This window comes from Prionailurus viverrinus, chromosome A2 (genome assembly GCF_022837055.1).
Source record: "Prionailurus viverrinus isolate Anna chromosome A2, UM_Priviv_1.0, whole genome shotgun sequence".
NCBI classification, from domain to species: domain Eukaryota; kingdom Metazoa; phylum Chordata; class Mammalia; order Carnivora; family Felidae; genus Prionailurus; species Prionailurus viverrinus.
In genome coordinates this window covers 7,066,284-7,085,201 of record NC_062562.1, presented here as the reverse complement: position 1 = coordinate 7,085,201, position 18,918 = coordinate 7,066,284, and the positions used below count along the sequence as shown (strand labels likewise).

The 18,918-nt window shown below is 52.0% G+C and overlaps 1 protein-coding gene across 7 annotated transcripts in view; it reads right to left on the bottom strand.

Annotated features, from left to right (window-relative positions):
- Positions 1-18,918, bottom strand: part of DNM2 (dynamin 2) — an 89,629-nt gene that overhangs the window by 56,096 nt on the left and 14,615 nt on the right. For all 7 annotated transcript variants that reach the window (XM_047849537.1, XM_047849533.1, XM_047849535.1 and 4 more), the window contains exon 2: positions 127-200. In XM_047849537.1, the coding sequence (XP_047705493.1) occupies positions 127-200 (74 nt within the window). The remainder of the gene's footprint in view (positions 1-126; positions 201-18,918) is intronic.

Sequence of the window (18,918 nt, the reverse complement as noted above, 5' to 3'; positions counted from 1 at the left end):
GTGAGTTCGAGCCCAAATGATGACCCAAGACCCCGGACACCGCCATTGGCCCCGGCCCTCCTGCCGGGCACTGCGCCCACACTCGTTATCTGCTGCTGCAGCAGCGAACTGCCCCACTCACTGTACCTGTTTTTGAGAAGATGAGCTGCAGAATGAGAGGCCGCCGGGTAACGATTCCTGAACCTCGGGGAAGGAAGTCCCTGTGGGAGGGGAAAAGGACAGAAATTACTCAGCGGCTGGCTCGCGGGGCAGGAAGTGTGACCACACGTGTGACGCAATCCCGCCTTGCGACTGGGGCAACCTCAGCAAAGAGACCAAGACCCCAGCCAGATCTTGGAGGGTCCTGAGGCCACCGGGGGCGGAAGAGGGGCTGGAATGAAGGTTGGTGGTGAATGGAACCGTTTCCCTCTGGCTGGCCGTGCTCCAGCCCCAGCGTGCCCCCAGAGCCCTTTCGCTGACAGATATTTGAACAGTATCTCCTGCACCCCAAAGAAATGAGTTCATTTCCTACATACACGTTTTAAATTAAGTTAATGCCTTATGTATGGTACGAAGACTAAATAAAAGGAAAGTAGTTGATGACAAAATACATGTTTCATGTCCCAAAAAGACAAATCGATGCAGGCAGGATCAATGGCTGCCCAAGGGGTGGGACATGAGGAGGGAGCTTTCTGGAAATGTCCTAAAACCTGACTGCGGTGATGCTAATATTTACTGTAAGTGTACTAAAAACCGCTGCATTTGAAATGGGTAAATTTTCCTAGTATACAAACAATCCCTCAATAAAGCTGTTAAATAAAGAAACATACCCTGTGTATTTCACCAAGGAAATGCTCAGGCACCAGCTGGACTTACACCACTACACGTGGGTTCATGCAAAGCAGGACGACCAGAAGGCACTCTGGACCATTAAGAAAGGAAAGCCGAGGAGCCAGGGTCCAGTGAGCGTGGAAGTAGAAGAGGGATTTTCGGAGATTAAAGCCGTGCAAAGGATTCTTTGTTGTCTCATGTAAAATGGAGAAAAGTCCCAGGTTCAGAAAGTTTCAAACAAGGCTTGCACACCAATGTTTAGATTATTTGCAATCTGTGCGGGACACAGGACTAGTGGTACTGGGCAGGTGTGTCCCAAATACAGCAAGACAACAGCATCCTGGGGTTCTCAACCCAGGGCCGCCGGCACCAACCCGCTCCCCAGGACTGTGGCAGCCACAGTGCCTCAGGAGGGCACCTCCTAGCGTCGGGAACCCCTGTTGGGAGCCTGGAAGGCCCCAGAGGAGGTCACTGGTTCTCAGCTCAGGCTGGCTGGCAGAATCCCTGGGAACGTGTTAATAACCCGGTGGGTGCTGGAGGGAAGGAGGCATACCCGGGCATGCGCCACACGTGACAGCCTGTGGGCAGCCCCACCGCACTTCACCTCCGCTGGCTGGGCGCAAGGAGGTGGCAGTGACCACGTAAGGTTGGCCCACCGGCTCGCGCTCACGGGCACCTGCAGCCCGGCCTTTGAGACGAGGGGCCCTCTCTGGGCCTCAGGGCTCTAAAGGCCCCACAGGGGCACAGTCCGAGCAGCAGAGTGGGGCGCTCAAGCAGACAGGTGCAGAGAGGGGTGGGGTGACAGGGGTGCCGGAGTCCGGTCATCATTCTTAGAGCAAAGCAGCCCGATGGGGGTTAGGGGGACAGCCAGATTATAACTCTGTGTGCTTTTAAAGGTGTGTGGCTTTAAAAGAACCCTCTGAAGGACAGGGGAGCCTGGATGGCTCAGTTGACTGAGCGTTTGACTTCGGCTCAGGTCATGATCTCACAGCTCGTGGATTCGAGCCCCGCATCGGGCTCTCTGTTATCAGCACAGAGCCTGCTTCAGATCCTCTGCCCGCCCCCCTGCCCTCCCCCACTCACGCTGTCTCTCTCTCAAAATAAATAAACCCTCTGGCGGCCGCAGAGGCAAGGGTGGGAGTCCAGAGGCAGGAAAGGCACGAGGGGACTGCACTGGTCCACGTATGTGATGACAGAGGCTAGACCCAGAGCGGCAGGAACAGAGAGCAGTGGACCGACACTGGACAGAGCTGACAGCAGTTCAGGAGAGGACAGTCCAACCATGGAGGGTGGGGGGGCCCAAGAGACAGAAGAACATCCCAAGGATGCCGGTGAGCCCCAGGAGGACGAAGCCCGTGGCCCCTGGTGGCAAAGTCACCCTCTACACCTCAGGTGTTACGATGGAGGTGCTGGGGGCAAAGAAGACACGCTACGGAGGTAAGAGGGCTTGGCAGCTGGTCTGGGCAGAGAAGGGGAAACAGGAGGTGAGCTACATGTAGGGGTGCAGATAGGGCAGAGCGGGGAAATGGCGAGGAGGCCCCAAGCAGGTCACCAGGCCCCAAAGTCAGTCAGTTCTTCACCTCGGCCCTCACCAGAGGGGACATCCATCCCAATGTCTCCAGGAGAGCAGAGCCACTTCACGGCAGATGCCAGGGACAGGGTGGGCCTGCTGGTGGCTGTTAACCTCTCAAACACCACACTTGGCCTTGGCCCTGGCACTCCCGGAGCCCCAGGCCACCCGGCTCAGAGGCAAAGACCTGAGAGGCAGGGACAGGAAGTCCCTTGCACATCAGAGATGTGGCATCTTGGAAACCATGGGCGCCGGCCCTCCAACAGAATCACAGACAGCAGCGGTGACGGTGTGCACGTCCCGCACCAGAATCTTCCACTCCACCTCTTCAACACAACAGGAACAGGTCGGGGACCAAACGATACAGAAGCACGGGAATGAATTCCCCACGCCTGTCTATGTGGTTCCTCCAAGCTGCTGTGTGTGACTGCAGGAGGCTCCTTTCCACTGCTGACCCGTGCCCTGTGGCATGGATGGGCCACTTGGGGTCTTTCCAGTTCGGGGTCGTTACACATATAGCTGCTGGGGCGCCTGGGTGGCTCAGTCGGTTGAGCATCCGACTTCGGCCCGGGTCATGATCTCACGGTCCGTGAGTTCGAGCCCCGCGTCGGGCTCTGTGCTGACAGCTCGGAGCCTGGCGCCTGCACTGGATTCTGGGTCTCCCTCTCTCTCTGCCCCTCCCCCACTCATGCTCGGTCTCTCTGTCAAAAATAAACATTAAAAAAAAATTAAAAATAAAAAACCAAACACGGCTGCTAGGAACATTTGCACACATGCCTCTGGTAGACATATGCCCTCGTGTCTCCTGCTGAGTCAGAGGGTGAACCTGAACAGGCAAAACTCGTCTCTGGTGATAGAAATCAGAGCACTTGGTTCCCTTTGGGGAACTGACTGGAAGGGGCACCGGGGAACTTTCTGGGATGGACTGTATCTTGATCTGTCTGGTGATTTCCTGAGTGCGTGAATTTACATAAGAAAACAAGGTCACTAGGCATCGGGGAGTGGTGGGAACACGGACTGAAGTTCACGGCGTCTGAGGTCACCCGGCCTCTGGGCCCACACCTCTGACTCAAAAGCCGCTGGCATCACCCCCGCCAGGGCCAAGGTATCGGCCCACGCTGTCCTGTAACTGTTCTGGGTGTGTCGGGGGGGGGGGGGCAGGCACCATGGACACAATGGTGACACTACAGACAACGGACAGTGAGCGCCTCGCCAACAACACGAGGACCAGCACGATGCCCAAGAGAACCCAAGAGCTCCGGGCACGTGCAGGGAAGGCAGCTGGCCGGGGCTGGAGCTTGGTGGTGACCGGAGGGTGCAGCCCAGGCAAAGGAGGCTCAGCCCGAGGGGGGAAAAGGCCGAAGGACGAGGCCGAGCAGGCGCGCGGGGCCTTGCGCACCAGGCTGGGAGTGCCAGCCGCCCTGGGATTCCTCCAATCGCGTGTCCAGAAGCTCTCGAACTGCTGAGTGGAAAGGGTAGCAACACCGAGTGCGGACTCGGCCTGGACAGTCCCCCCAAAAGCAGCTCCCTGGAAATTCCCAAGAGGCTCGGGGAGGAAGGGCCCGTCCGGCGGTGCCCAGAGGATGTTCTGGCACAAGGCAGCAGGAGCGCCCTGGGGGCCTTCCCGGCCTGGGTGGTGGAAGGAGACCATCTCCCCTCGTAACTCTGCCCAGAACACCATCCGCTTATGTGGAGGCAACGTCCAAGCCTCAGTCGTCTGCTTCCTCCGCCCTGATTCAACCCACCCCCACCCCGACTGGACGCCCAGGCTGCCCTGCGCACGCTGTGACCTCCCGCCAGCTTCCCTGGCTCTCCGGTCTGGGTTTCCTAGTCAGCAAGACGGGGTGACACCGCCCACCTCGGAGGTCAGCTGGGTACCACACAGGCGCCCCCATGACTCACACTCCCCACAGCTCTGGCCCAAATGACACCTCCCTAGGGAGACTTGCCACCCCCACTTACAACTCCAACCCCACCCCATCGCCCACCTGCCCCCATTTTCTTCCTCGTCACTAACACTTCAAGTCACTTATCTGCTTACCTGCCCCCCTCTGCCACGTAGCCCCCCCAGGACAGGAGCCCGGGTCTACTCTGTTCCTTGGCACAGAGTAGGGGTTCATTGCTGCACCTGGCCTCTATCTATGGGCCTAGGCCTGGCCCACAGGATCCTCCTCCCAGGTTACCTATGGTCCTTTTTTTTGTGTGTGTGAGAGAGAGAGAGAGAGAAAGAGAGCATGAGCAGGGAAGGGGCACAGGGAGAGAGAGAATCCCAAGCAGGCTCCACTCCCAACGTGGAGCCCAACATGGGGCTCAAGCTCACATCCGTGAGATCATGACCTGAGCCAAAATTCAGGGTTGGACTCTTAACTGACTGAGCTACACAGGTACCCCACCTATGGTTCTCTCTCTCTCTTTTTAATGTTTATTTATTTTTGAGAGAGAGAATGAGCAGGGGAGGGGCAGAGAGAGAGGGAGACACAGAATCTGAAGCAGGTTCCAGGCTCCAAGCTGGGTTCCAACACAGGGGTCTAACTCACCGCGTTGAACACTCCGACCTGAGCTGAAGTCGGAGGCTTAACCGACTAAGCCACCCAGGTGCCCCTATGGTCTCTTTCTAAAACAAAGACGAGGCCTCCAAGCCTCCATCCTACAGAAATCACATCCCGCAGTTGACAGGGTCCTCTACCTGCCCATCCTACCAGCCCCACCCCTGCTTCCTCCTGCTCGGGGATCTCTTCACTTCTGGCTTCTAGTCTTTGCAGGGACTGTTCCCTCTGCCAGAAACCTCCTCCCCACAGGCACTGCGCACCCACCCGTGGGCAGATGCAGTGGACTGCACCCCTCCCTCCCAAACGCATGCCCTTTCCCACTCCCACAACATGGCTTTCAATGGAAGTCTAGCCCTGTGACAACACATGGCTTCCCCTGGCCTGGTCACTGATAGGTCTCCAGCACCTAGAACAGTGCCTGGCATACAGCAGGTGCTCATTAAATAGTTTGTTGAATGGCAAGAGGAATATGGACGCTGGAACCAGAGAGCCTGGGTTCAAAGCCCAGCCCTGCCCCCATGAGCTGTGTGGTCCTAGGCAGGTCTCCACCTTCTCTGGGCACTGGCACGGCCATCAGTGGGATGAGAGGATGCCACTCATCCTTCAGGGAAGGCCCCGCTGGCCTCCTGACCCACACACATCACTTCACCCTCTCCGAGCCTCAGTTTCCAAGCTCTAAAATGGGCCACCTCTCCCTGGAAGGTAATGAGGGCTCCTGAGAAGAGAGTGGTAGGGGGTAGGGAGGGAAAGGCACAGCAGGTGGTGGCACCAGGGGCAGATCAGAAGTCCCAGCTGTTTATTTACTGTTGTTTGAACAGAGACCAAGGTCCCCCCAGGAGCCCTTTGACTTTCAGCCCCATACATGGGTGGGGATGCCTGGCTGAGGGAACAATAGAGGCATAAACCCAGGCTGGTAGGTGGGCAGGTGGAGGCCTTCCCAGGGGAGGGAAAACAAACAGATAAGCTGGCAGAGGATGAGTCAGAGCTGTTAAGGGCCAGGTCACCCCTCACCTGAGCAGCATGGTGACAGGAGGCCCAGTAAGCGCCCTTGGCTGGGATCCCTTCCTCATCGCCATATACTCATGGGGGTCACTCAAAGCCTCAGTGTGGCTAGGAGACCTCAGCACAACTCCAGCCATGGAAAAAGCCCTCAGCAGGAGGCCCACACTCCAGGGACCTGTTTGTACCCAGCCCACTCTCTCAGGCTCTGATAAGAGCCCATATAGGAAACAGTGGCTGCTCCCCAGCCCGGCTCGAACCCCATCTTTGGCAACATCTCAGCAAACCCTCTAGCAAGACCAAAAGAATGCAACCAGGGCCAACACTCCCATTTCCCAGATAGGCAGACTAAGGCTCAGAGTTTCAGGACTTGCCCAGGCAACTCAGCAAGGAAGGAGCAGAGCTGGGATGGGAACATAGGAAAGATGTCAATGATGCAGAACCGCCGCTGCTCCCTCCGCCACCCCCCAATCACCCCCAAACCCCCAGGGCTTCCTCTGTGGTTTTGCTAGAAAAGAAGTAGAGTTCATCGCTGGGCCTCTGGAGCCACACTATCCAGTCTATACGCCCCACCGGTCCCCACCCAGTCCCTGCCTCATTACCACCCATCTGGATGCCATCCAACAGTAAGCACTGGTGACCCAGAGCCCAGCCCACACTCAGTGGCCCCGGGCAGGTGTCACTGTGTCCTTGTAGTCACCCCAAGAGGCAGGCAGGCTGACTCAGACCACAGACCCAGGGCTCCTCCCACCCCTCACTGCCCACTCCGCCCAGCAGCAAGCCCCGCTGGGTCCACCTCCAGCTGGGCACAAACTGGCCCACTTCCCTGCACATCCACAGCCATCACACCGGCCACTCGTGCTTGCCTGGACCAGTACAGTTGCTGCCTCTTAGGCTACCCACCCTCGCCCCCGAAGTGGCCACATGGTGTGTATGGATGCAGTGGCTGCCTCCCTCTGTTCAGAGGCCTCCCAAGACCCCCACCTCCCTCAGGGTAAAAACCCCAAGTCCTCGAAGGCCCACAAGGCCCCGCACAGCCTGCCCAGTCACCTCCCCTCCTCCTGTTCTCCCTCTCACTCACTCAGCTCCTGCTATGCTATTCTCTGCCGTGTTGCCCCCAAACAGGTATGGTTGCCTCAGGGCCTTTGCACTGACTGCTCCCGCAGCCTAGAACTCTCTCCCTGCAACATCCACAGGGCCAACTAGCAACTCCTGGCCAAACTATCTCTTCTCTGTCTTCATCCCAGCACCCTCCGAACATAAAGCAGGTGCCCATCCTGCTCGATTCTCAATTCTATTCAGAACCGGCATCTTCCAATTTACTGGTCTGTTCATATGGCTGTGGTCCCTTTCCTCCCACCTATCCATTAAAATGGCAGCCCCATGGGGCGCCTGGGTGGCTCAGTCGGTTAAGCGGCCGACTTCGGCCCAGGTCATGATCTCACGGTCCGTGAGTTTGAGCCCCGCGTCGGGCTCTGTGCTGACAGCTCAGAGCCTGGAGCCTGTTTCAGATTCTGTGTCTCCCTCTCTCTGACCCTCCCCCGTTCATGCTTTGTCTCTGTCTCAAAAATAAATAAACGCTAAAAAAGTAAATAAATAAATAAAAAATAAAATGGCAGCCCCAGAGGAGCCGGGTCCTCTGCCTGGCACGTTCTCCGATCTCTCAGCTCTCAACACAGAGCCAGGCATGAGGTAAGTGACCAGTTTGTGGGATGAAGGACCCAACGAGGAGACTGGGGCTCAGGTGGAGGCAGACGGGCCAGCGTCTTGTTGGCTTTCACGGTCCCACTCCGGGGTGCCACCTCTTCACAATTCCCAGCAGGCTCCTCCCTGCTCAGGAATCCTGCAGGTTCCAGAGCCCAGCCCCACCCCTGGCACTCAGCCACAGTGTCACGGGCTCCATGGTCTCATCTGGAGGCCAGGCCAGGAACAAAAGCAGAAGTGGCCCATGGAGACTAGCAGCCGTGGCTCTTGGGTCTTGCAGACCCCAGCGCGAGTCCAGGCACTTCCATTTATTTTCTAGACAATCTGCATAGGTCTGGTCACCTTTCTGTGCCTCAGTTTCCTTATTGGTTATTTGTTAAGTGGGGATGATGTCATCTGCCTCAGACGGTAGGCAGTTGGAAGGATATGCAAAGTTCTTACCATGGTGCCCAAAAAGAGACCATCTGCCCTACACAATCGAGGGAAAACTGGACACAATATGAATCAGACCGTGACCCTCCTCTGCTCCAAAGTCCTCCCGATGGCCTCCAAGGCCCTGAGCAATCGCCCTGTCACCTCCCTGCCCTCACCCCCACCTCACTCACTCCCTGAGCCACACAGCTGCAGCAAACAGGTCAAATCTATTTCTGCTGCAGGGCCTTTGCATGTGCTGACCCTCTGCCTGGAATGAACATCTCCTCGGAGCCTCTTCACAATCCTGGCTTCCTCTGGTCAGTCAGGATTCAACTCAGATGTCAACTCTTTTGAGAGGCTTGACTGTCCCCTACTGACACCCCTCCTCCACGTCACCCCGTTTTCCTTCTCCTGAGTGATTCTGCAAGGATGGCCTCTCCCTGCGGCAGTGCTTTCCAGAGTGAAATCCGTTAACCACCTAGATGTCCGCTCGCATGGAACTGGCCCAATCAATCTTGGAACCGGGCCAGGAGGGAATCCAGGCCACAGTGCTGAAAGCAAAGTGTGATGGACAGAACAGACTATGTCCTCCAAATATTTTTAAACGCTTGTGCCCATTTCCTGCCTGTGTGGGGACAACAAACTTGAAGGTGACACCTGGGCCCGATGGAAGTCGTGTTATGGAATGCAAATGGAAAAACTTCCTGTTTCATGGTCTCCAACATGCCTTGAATTTCAGTCTTCTGTAATTTTTTTATAACTTTTGTAACAGGCAAATATTAATTTTTACCTTTGCTGTTGTACCAAGAGTGCCAAAGCAACCAGGCGGCCAAGCAGCATTTTCATAGGTGACAGAAAAGACACTGGCATTTGGGAACCCAAGCTGTCGACTCTGCCCCTCCTGGCGGGTCCCCTCAGCATCCTCACTGCTCTACCCTGCAGCAGACAGCCTGCCCCACGTCAGCTGCGTGACCCCGGTGGCAAGGTCATGCACGTCTTGGGACCAATGTCCTCATCTATAAAATGAGGTGCGATGGGGACAGAAGACAGTGCAGGTGCCGCAGGTCAGCCACACATGGATTCCTAGTTCTGCGTGTGTCACCACCCAAGAGGCCCAACTGAAGCCAGAGGCAGGATGTTGGTAAATAGGCAGGAAGAAGGCCAGGCAGGGCTCCACCACGCTCCTAGCATTCCAGAACCATCCTCCTGGCAGGCTCCTTCTTCAAGTACGAGAACGGGTGTGTGTCCTCCACAACCCTCTTCCCAGAGCCCCTCCCAGATGACGGGACGAGGAACAGTCCAGACAGACTGGTCCACAGTGTCACACAAGACAGGACGGCCTAACCGCCCTTGCCCAGGTCACGTCTTTCCCACCTCCTACAGTCGATCTGTCAGCAAATCCTGCCTTCGTCCCCTGCTTGGTCCCAACCTCCTTAGGCTGAGCCCCTGGGACAGCCATGCTCCCCCAGTCCTCATGCCCCATGTGTTCTCGACCTGGCATCCGGGGACAGCTTTTCAAACACGTCGGATCATGCTGCACACATTCTTAAAACCCACCTGTGTCTTCTAGCAAACTTGGGACACAAACGAGTGTCCTATCTGCAGCCCACAAGGCCCAACACCAGTGCCCCATCACTTCCCTGCCATTGTCCGCTGGCTCCCACCCCCCTCCCCGCTCCCGCTCCCAGGCCCTGCTGACTGATGCCTCCTCTCGGGCTCCTTCGCCACCAGATGCCCCCAAAGAGCCCTCCACTCTTCCTCTGGACACTGGTTGGACGGAGCCTGCCAGGAGAGGTTCCCTAACTGCTTCCCCGGGCCAGGCTCTGCCTCCTCTCCAAGCTTCCTTCCTGCATACTGGTCCCCACTCTAAGCCGTCTCCTTCGTTCACTGCCTGGCCCCCGGCACAGCGCCTGGCACACAACAGGTGCTCAGTACATGCCCGCTGAGGAGTGACCCGTAAGAGGGGCCGGCATCTCCGAGGGCGCACACAACAAAACGCTGAGCCGAGCCCTGTGCACACAAGTCTCCATCCCCCTCTTCACAGGGGCTCTCGCCAACCCCGTGACGCAGATGGGGAAACTGAACGTAAAGACGTGTGGTCACCTGGACCAAAGGCACATAAGCTGACGGCATCCTCTGCCACCAACCCAGACGGCTTCTTCCTGTCCCGGTCTGCCGGCACCATCCTGGTCATTACACCCCATGTTACCGGAACGAAGATTTTGGAAAGGAGCCCCTGAACTCCGAGGACAAGGCGGACAGTCACCGCTCCCTGTAGGGACAGATAGGTCCGTGACAGTGGGAAGCACAGAGTCTGCAGCTGTCCAGCTGTGAGACCTGAACGAGGATCTTCTCTTCCCCGGACCTCAGTTTCTCCATCTGTAAGATGGGGATAGTAACGGTGCCCACGCTGTCAGGCTGTCAGAGGATCAGAAGGACGAGTCCCGTGAGCCCCGGTCCCTGGCACACGTAGGGCCCTCCTCCACAAGACTGGTCGGTAGGGACGATGGCAAGAAGGGAGACATTCCTTGGCACCTCCAGGAGGACCCTGTTGCAACGGTGTCTCCCGGCACATCGGGCTAGACGATGCTAAATCTACTCCCCCCCCCCAGCACAGCAGCCCCCTCCTAGGGACCAGCCCTGGGCCTAGCAGACAAGCAAGCCTGTCACCTCACTCCCGTGGCCTGTCAGGAGGGGACAGGGAGCGGACGTGGCACGGCGGGGCTGGACCGGAGACGACCGTGCAGTCGTAAAGAGCACGAGACGAGGGAAACCGAGGGGAGTCTACAAGAGTAGCTGGGGAGACGCCAGGCCCCCGCCTTCAACTGAACAAGAGGTCAACAAGGAAACACCACCGCCACAAACCGACGAGATCTACCAAACCTGCACAGCACGCCCCACCCAACGACAGCAGAGAACACATTCGTATCAAGGGCACGTGCAACATCCTCCAGGACAGGCCGTAAAACAGGACTCAGCAAATGTCAAAGGGGAGAAATGACATAAAGTACGTTCTCTGACCACACGGGGTGAAATCAGAAATCAGTAACGAAAGGAAATTTGGGGAAATTCACAAGTGCATGGAAATTAAACAACACATTCCTCAGTAACTAGCAAGTCAAAGAGGAAAACCTAAGGGAGATTAGAGAGTATCTTGAGGGGAATGAAAAAGAAGACGCAAAATGCCGAAACTCACAGGCTTCGGCAAAAGCAGCATGCAGAGGAAAATGCACCTATATAGATGTAGGCACCTATATTTATTTTTTATTATTTTTTTTAATCTTCATTTTTGAGAGAGAAAGAGAGCGCAAGCGGGGAAGGAGCAGAGAGAGAGGGAGACACAGAATCGGAAGCAGGCTCCAGGCTCCGAGCTGTCCGCACAGAGCCTGATGCGGGGCTTGAATTCACGAACCGTGAGATCATGCATGACCCAAGCCAAAGTCGGACACTCAACCGACTGAGTTACCCAGGCACCCCCCATCATGTGACTCTTAATCCAAGGGTTGTGGGTTCAAGCCCCAAATTGGGTATAGAGATTATTTAAAAATAAGATCTTAAAAAAAAAATTTTAACGTTTATTTATTTTTGAGACAGAGAGAGACAGAACATGAACGGGGGAGGGGCAGAGAGAGAGGGAGACACAGAACCGGAAGCAGGCTCCAGGCTCTGAGCCATCAGCCCAGAGCCCAACGCGGGGCTCGAACTCACGGACCGCGAGATCGTGACCTGAGCTGAAGTCGGACGCTTAACTGACTGAGCCACCGAGGTGCCCCTAAAAAAAAATTTTAATGTTTATTCATTTCTGAGAGAGAGAGAGAGAGAGCAAGCACAAGCAGGGGAGGGGAAGAGAGAGACACAGAATCCAAAGCAGGCTCCAGGCTCTGAGCTGTCAGCATAGAGCCCAACACAGGGCTCAAGCCCAGGAATCATGAGATCATGACCTGAGCAAAGTCAGACGCTCAACCTACTGGATCCACCCAGGTGCCCCAAAAATAAAATCATAAAAAAAAAAAAAAAAAAAAAACAAAGTTAAAGAAATCTGAATAGACCTATAACAAGTAAGGAGACTGAATTTTTTTAAGTTTTATTTATTTTGAGAGAGAGAGCACATGTGTGCACAAGCAGGGAAGGGGCAGAGAGAGAGAGGGAGAGAACCAATCCCAAGCAGGCTCTGTACTGTCAGCACAAAGCCCAACACAGGGCCTGAACTCACACAAGCGGGGTCCAAACTCAGAAACCTGAGCCAAAATCAAGAGTTGGATGCTTAACTGACTGACCCAGGCTCCCCAAAGAGACTGAAATTATGCTCAGAAACTCTCCCCCCCACAAAAAAAAGCACAGATCCAAATGACTTCATGGGTAAATTGTAACAAACACTTAAAGAAGGTTTAACACTGATCCTTCACAAACTCCCCAAAAAATTGGAAAAGGAAAGAACACTTCCTAACTGGTTCTATGAGGCCAGCATTATCCTGATACCAAAGCTAGACAAAAACCACCAGAAAACAACAGAGTGATATTTCATATTAATATAGACACACAAAAAAGTCCTCAACAAAATACAAGTAAACCAAATCCAGCAATATATAAAAAATATCATGTATCATAGCCAAGTGAGACTTATCCCAGGAAAGCCATAATGGTCCAAAAATGCCAAGATGAATCGGTACAATACACCATAGTAAGAGTAAATAACAAAACTATATGACGATCTGAATAGAAAAAGCATTTGACAAAATCTACAACCCTTTCCTCATAAACCTACAACTATCACCATATTTAACGGTAAAACATTTAAAGCTTTCCCTCTAAGATCAGGAACTAGACAAGATGTCCACTCTCACTTCTATTCAACGTTGTTCTGGAGGTTCTAGCCAAAGCAATTAAGCAAGAAAAAGAAATCCAAAGGAAGAAGGAAACTATTCACAGATGACATGATCATGTCTACAGAAACTGCTAAGGAATCTACCAAAAACCCCACAAAAAAAACCTGTTTTTTGACAATAAATGAGTTCAGCAAGGTTGCAGGATAAAAGATAAATATATAAAAATCAGTTATATTATTATACACCAGCAATGAACAATCTGAAAATGAAATTTAAAAAACAGTTCCATTTACAAAGGCATCAAAAAGAATAAAATATTAGGAATAAATCTAATCTAAGAAGTAAAAAAATGTACATTGAACACTAAAAAAAACCCCAAAACATACATTGTTGAAAGAAATTAAAAACCAGGATGCCTGGGTGGCTCAGTCAGTTAAGCATCTGACTTCAGCTCAGGTCATGATCTCATGGTTCGTGAGTCTGAGCTCTGAATTGACCTCTTTGCTGTCGTAACACAGCTTGCTTCAGATCCGCTGTCCCCCTCTTTCTCTGTCCCTCCTCCAGTCACATTCTTGCTCAAAAAAAAAAAAAAAGAAACAAAACTAATGAACATATGGGAAGGGGAAAAAGAGAGAGGGAACCAAATCATGAGAGACTTTTAAAGATAAAGAACAGGGGTGCCTAGGTGGCTAAGTCAGTTAAGACTCTGACCTCAGCTCAGGTCATGATCTCATAGTTCATGGGTTCGAGCCCCTCGTCAGGCTCTGTGCTGACAGCTCAGAGCCTGGAGCCTGCTTCAGATTCTGTGTCTCCCTCTCTCTCTGCCCCTCCCCGACTCATGCTCTGTCTCTCTCTCTCTCTCTCTCTCTCTCTCTCTCTCTCTCAAAAATGAGTAAATATTTTTTAAAAAGTTTTAGAAAGATAAAGAACAAACTGAGGGCCAATGGAGGGGAGGTGGGTAGGTAACAGGCTAGACGGGTGATGGGTACTAAGGAGGGCACTTGCTGTGATGAGCGCTGGGTGTTTTATGTAAGTGATGAGTCACTGAATTCTATGCCTGAAACCAACATGACACTGTACGTTAACTAACTAGAATTTAAATAAAAATTTGAGGGGCGCCTAGGTGGCTCAATCAGTTAAGCGTCTGACTACAGCACAGGTCATGATCTCACAGTTCAGGAGTTTAAGCACTGAGAGCATGGCGACTGCTTTGGATTCTGTGTCTCCCTCTGTCTCTCTCTCTATCTCTCTGCCCCTCCCCCACTCACACTCTGTCTCTCTCTCAGAAAAAAAAAATGAATAAAAGAATGTTAATAAATAAATTAATTAATTAAAATTTGGAAAAAAAAAGAATGACCTTGCCTAACTGGAACATTCCCCATAATGGCCAGTGTAATTCTAGGTTGTCTTAGTAAGATTTTGACTTTTTTTTTTTTCTTTAAGATATCTACAGCTTTGGGGCATCTGGGCAGCTCAGTCCGTTAAGCATATGACTTTGGCTCAGGTCATGATCTCACGGTCCGTGAGTTCGAGCCCCACATCGGGTTCTGTGCTGATAGCTCGGAGCCTAGAGCCTGCTTCCGATTCTCTGTCTCCCTCTCTCTCTCTGCCCCTCCTCTACTTGCTGTGTGTCTCTTTCTCTCTCTCAAAAAATGAGTAAACACCAAAAAATTATAAAAAAGAAAAAGATATCTACAGCTTCTCAGACCATAGTTCTTAGACATAAAATAAGCAATTGTGCCAAAAGGGGAAGTGTGCAATTATCTGAAACTTAAGGATAGCATTTCTTCAGCTAAGCCTTGGGTCTCTCAGAGCCAAATACCTAAGACGGGGTGTGCCACTGGGTTGGGGATTTTGTGGTGTTTTACGGTATATCTCACCGCGCAGAATTTTTCTTGAGGTTCTGGAGGTGCCCTCGTGTCAAGCTAACCTATTCCATGGCACATTTAGGGAGCACAGGACGCTTAGATTTAGGTGACAAAAAATAAAAGAAAAAAAGTGTTATAAAAGACAATACAGGAGTAAAGTTTCATGACCTTCATGGACCGGACAAGTAGTTTCTTGGATATGACCCCAAAACCGTAAGTGATAAAAGAAAAACCATATAAATGGCATTTCATCAAAATAAAATTTGTCTCCTTCTAGGACACTATCAAGAGAGTAAAAAGAAGGGCATCGGTTAAGCGTCCAACTTTGGCTCAGATCATGATCTCACGCTCCGTGATCTCGCGCTGACAGTGCAGAGCCTGCTTGGGATTCCCTCTCTCCGCCTCTCCCCTGCTCGCTCACTCTCTTTCTCTCGCAAAAATAAATAAATGAACGTTGAAAAAAAAGAAAAAAGTAAAAAGACAACTCACATAATGGAAGAAAATATATCCCATAAGGGACTGGCCTTGACACCAGATATAAAGAACTCTCACAAATCAACAAGAGACAAATAACCCAATCTAAAAATGGACAATGAAGCTGAATAGACATTTCTTCAAAGATGCACAAACGGCCATCAAGCACACATTAGTCATTAGGGAAATTAAAAAAAAAAAAAAAAAGAACAGAAAAGAGCAAAACACCACTTCCTACCCCCGAGGAAGCTAAATTAAAAAAGACCGATAGTAACAAGTGTTGGCAAGGAGGTGGAGAAACCAGAACCCTCCTCCAGAGCGGGGCAGACATAAAACAGTGCAGTCACCGTGGAAAACGGTGGTTTTCTCTGGGGTTTTCTCTGGGGTTTGTCCAGGGGTTTCTCTGGGTTAAACGGAAGGATCACCATACGGCTCAGCAATTCCACTGTTGGGTAGCTACTCAAAAGAAATGAACGCATGTGCACACAAAAATCTGCACACAAATGTGCACCAGCAGCACTCTCTCTGATGGCCAAGAAGCGAAAGAGCCAAATGTCTGTCAACCAAGGAACAAATAACCAAAAGTGCACATCTGTACAATGGAATATTATCCAGTCGTGAAAAGGGATAGAGTTCTCATACACGCTGTGACAAGGATGAATCTTGAACACGTGGCACAAGAAGCCAGACACAGAAACCAGGTAACATAGGATTCCATTTATGCAAGATGACCAGAACAGGCAAATTCATAGACAGAAAGCAGATTCGTGGTTGCAAGTTGCTGGGGGTGGGGAGTGACTGCTGATGAGTACAGAGTCTTCTGGGGGGCATGAAAAGGTTCTGAAATTAGTGGTGATCGTTGCACAACTCCGGGAATATGCTAAAAATTACCTAATGGTTACACTTTAAAAGGAGGAATTTTATGGTATGTGAATTATATTTCAGTTAAAGATGCTATTTTAAAACAAAAAGCACAAAAGCAACCCATGTACCAACAAGGGAGAGAGTCCATCAACTGTCTTTAAGATAAAAACCGCGGCGGGGGCACCTGGGTGGCTCAGTCGGTTAAGCCACCGACTCGTGATTTCGGCTCAGGTCAGGATCTCATGGTCATGAGATCGAGCCCTGTTCCAGGCTCAGCACTGACAGCACAGAGCCTGCTTGGGATTCTCTCTCTCTCTCCCTCACTCTCTGTCCCACCCTTGCTCACAGGTGTATGCACTCTCAAAATAAATATTTAAAATAAAACATTTGGGGCACCTGGGTGGCGCAGTCGGTTAAGTGTCCGACTTCAGCCAGGTCACGATCTTGCGGTCTGCAAGTTCGAGCCCCGCGTCAGGCTCTGGGCTGATGGCTCAGAGCCTGGAGCCTGCTTCCGATTCTGTGTCTCCCTCTCTCTCTGCCCCTCCCCCGTTCATGCTCTGTCTCTCTCTGTCCCAAAAATAAATAAACGTTGAAAAAAAAATTAAAAAAAAATAAAATAAAATAAAACATTTAAGGGGCACCTGGGTGGCTCAGTCAGTTAAGGTCCGACTCCGGCTCAGGTCACGATCTCATGGTTTGTCGGTTCGAGGCTCACATCAGGCTCTCCACGGCCAGCATAGAGTGTGCTTTGGATCCTATGTCCCCCTCCCTCTCTGCCCCTCCCCTGATCTCTCTCTCTCTCTCTCTCTCTCTCTCTCTCTCTCTCTCTCAAGTGCACACATATGTACTCTCTCTCACTCTCTCTCAAAAATAAACATTTAAAAAATATGTAAGATAGGGGCGCCTGGGTGGTTCAGTCGGTTGGGTGTCCGACTTTGGCTCAGGTCATGATCTCGCGGTCAGTGAGTTCGAGCCCTGCATCAGGGTCTGTGCTGACAGCTTAGAGCCTGGAGCCTGCTTCAGATTGTCTCCCTCTCTCTCTGCCCCTCCCCTGCCCACCCTCTGTTCTCTGTCTCTCAAAAATGAATAAATGTGAAAAAAAAAATTTTTTTTAATTTTTTTTTAAGACAAAACCACTGCCCACCCACACAAACCCTCCCAGAAAGGCTCAGGCCTGACTGTGGCCAGTCCTCATCCTGCCCTCCCACAGCCTCAGCCCCTCTGTGACCCTGACCTTAGTCACCACCTCCAGTTTTCTGTGTGCCTGGCTGGTGTGTACCTCCCCACTGGGCCTAACTCCAAGGGGCAACCAACCGGGCAGGAGCCCAGGTTGTGGCGGGGCACACAGCAAGCTCAGCGGCCTCTGCGGAGTGAGGACCACTCGGTGGCTGAGACCCAAGGTTACTTTACCTGGAGACGGGTTTCTAGAGCATCGAATACACACCAGGCACCATGCAAAGGGCTGGGGCACACCCAGGAACAAGGCCCCACCAAGAGGGCGCTCACCTTCTACTGGGTGGTGGTGGACAATAAACCAAATACATAAAGAGAACAATGACAGGGAGGGACAAGTGCTTCCAAGAAAAATTAAGCAGGGCAGGAGGATGGAGTAACAGGGTGGAGGCATTTTAGCAGTGGGGCCAGGCAGGCCCTGTTGAGGAGGAGACATCTGACCACAGGCCTGATGGAGGTGACAGATGATCCATCAGGTTATCTCAAGAAAAGAGCTTTCCAGGCAGAGAAAATGGCATGTGCAAAGGCCCTGAGGAGGGAATGTATTTCACATGTTTGAAGAACAGTGAGGACCCCAGTATAGACAAAACACAACAAGTAAGGGAGAAATAGGGGCAGATGAGGGAGAGAGGGGAGAGAGGTGATGGAGCGGTAGGGGGGATGGGGGCGCAAGGAGATCATGCAGGGCCTTCGGGTGGTAGCGAAGACTTCAGTTTTCATACAGAGAGAACGAGAAGCCACGGTGGGTTCTGAGCAGAGGCAGAATACATTCTCAATAGGACCCCTCTACAGCCACTATAGGGAGAACGCCTGGGGTGGGCAGGGAGGGAGGTCGGAAGGTACAAGACTTAGGAGGAGATAACCGCCCTTGTTCAGGTGGGCAGTGATGTTAGATAGAATAATACAGAGAGTGGGGCGCCTGGGTGGCCAGTCAGTTAAGCATCCGACTCCTGGTTTTCGGCTCAGGTCATGATCTCGTGGTTCGTGAGTTCCGAGCCCCGCGTCAGGCTCTGCACTGTCAGCGTGGAGCCCGCTTGGGATTCGCTCTCTCCCTCTCTCTCTGTCCTTCCCCTGCTCATGCTCACTCTCTCTCAAAATAAATAAACTAACAAAATTAAAAAAAAAAAAAAGAAGATACAGATAGAAATACTAATAGCAAAGCTCTCCATGTACCAAGATGGAGAATTTTTTTCTTTTTGAGAAATCAACAAGCTGATTCTAAAACTTATTATGTAAAGACAAAAGAACCAGACTAGCCAAAACAATTCTGAAAGTGAATAACAAAGGATTTAAAGACTTATTATAAAGTAATAAAGAAATGTGGTTTTGCCCAAAGGACAGACACACACATCAATGTTAGAAAACAGGGGCGCCCGGGTTAAGTGCTCGACTCTTGATTTTGGCTCAGGTCATGATCTCACTGTTGTGGGATGGAGTCCCAAGTCAGGCTCAGCAAAAGGCATGGAACCTACTTAAGATTCTCTCCCTCTCTTCTCTGCCCCTCTCCCACTCGCGCGCACGCGCGCTCTCTCTCTCTCACAAATAATAGTAATTAACATTAAAAAAAAAAAAAAAAGAGGGGCGCCTGGGTGGCGCAGTCAGTTAAG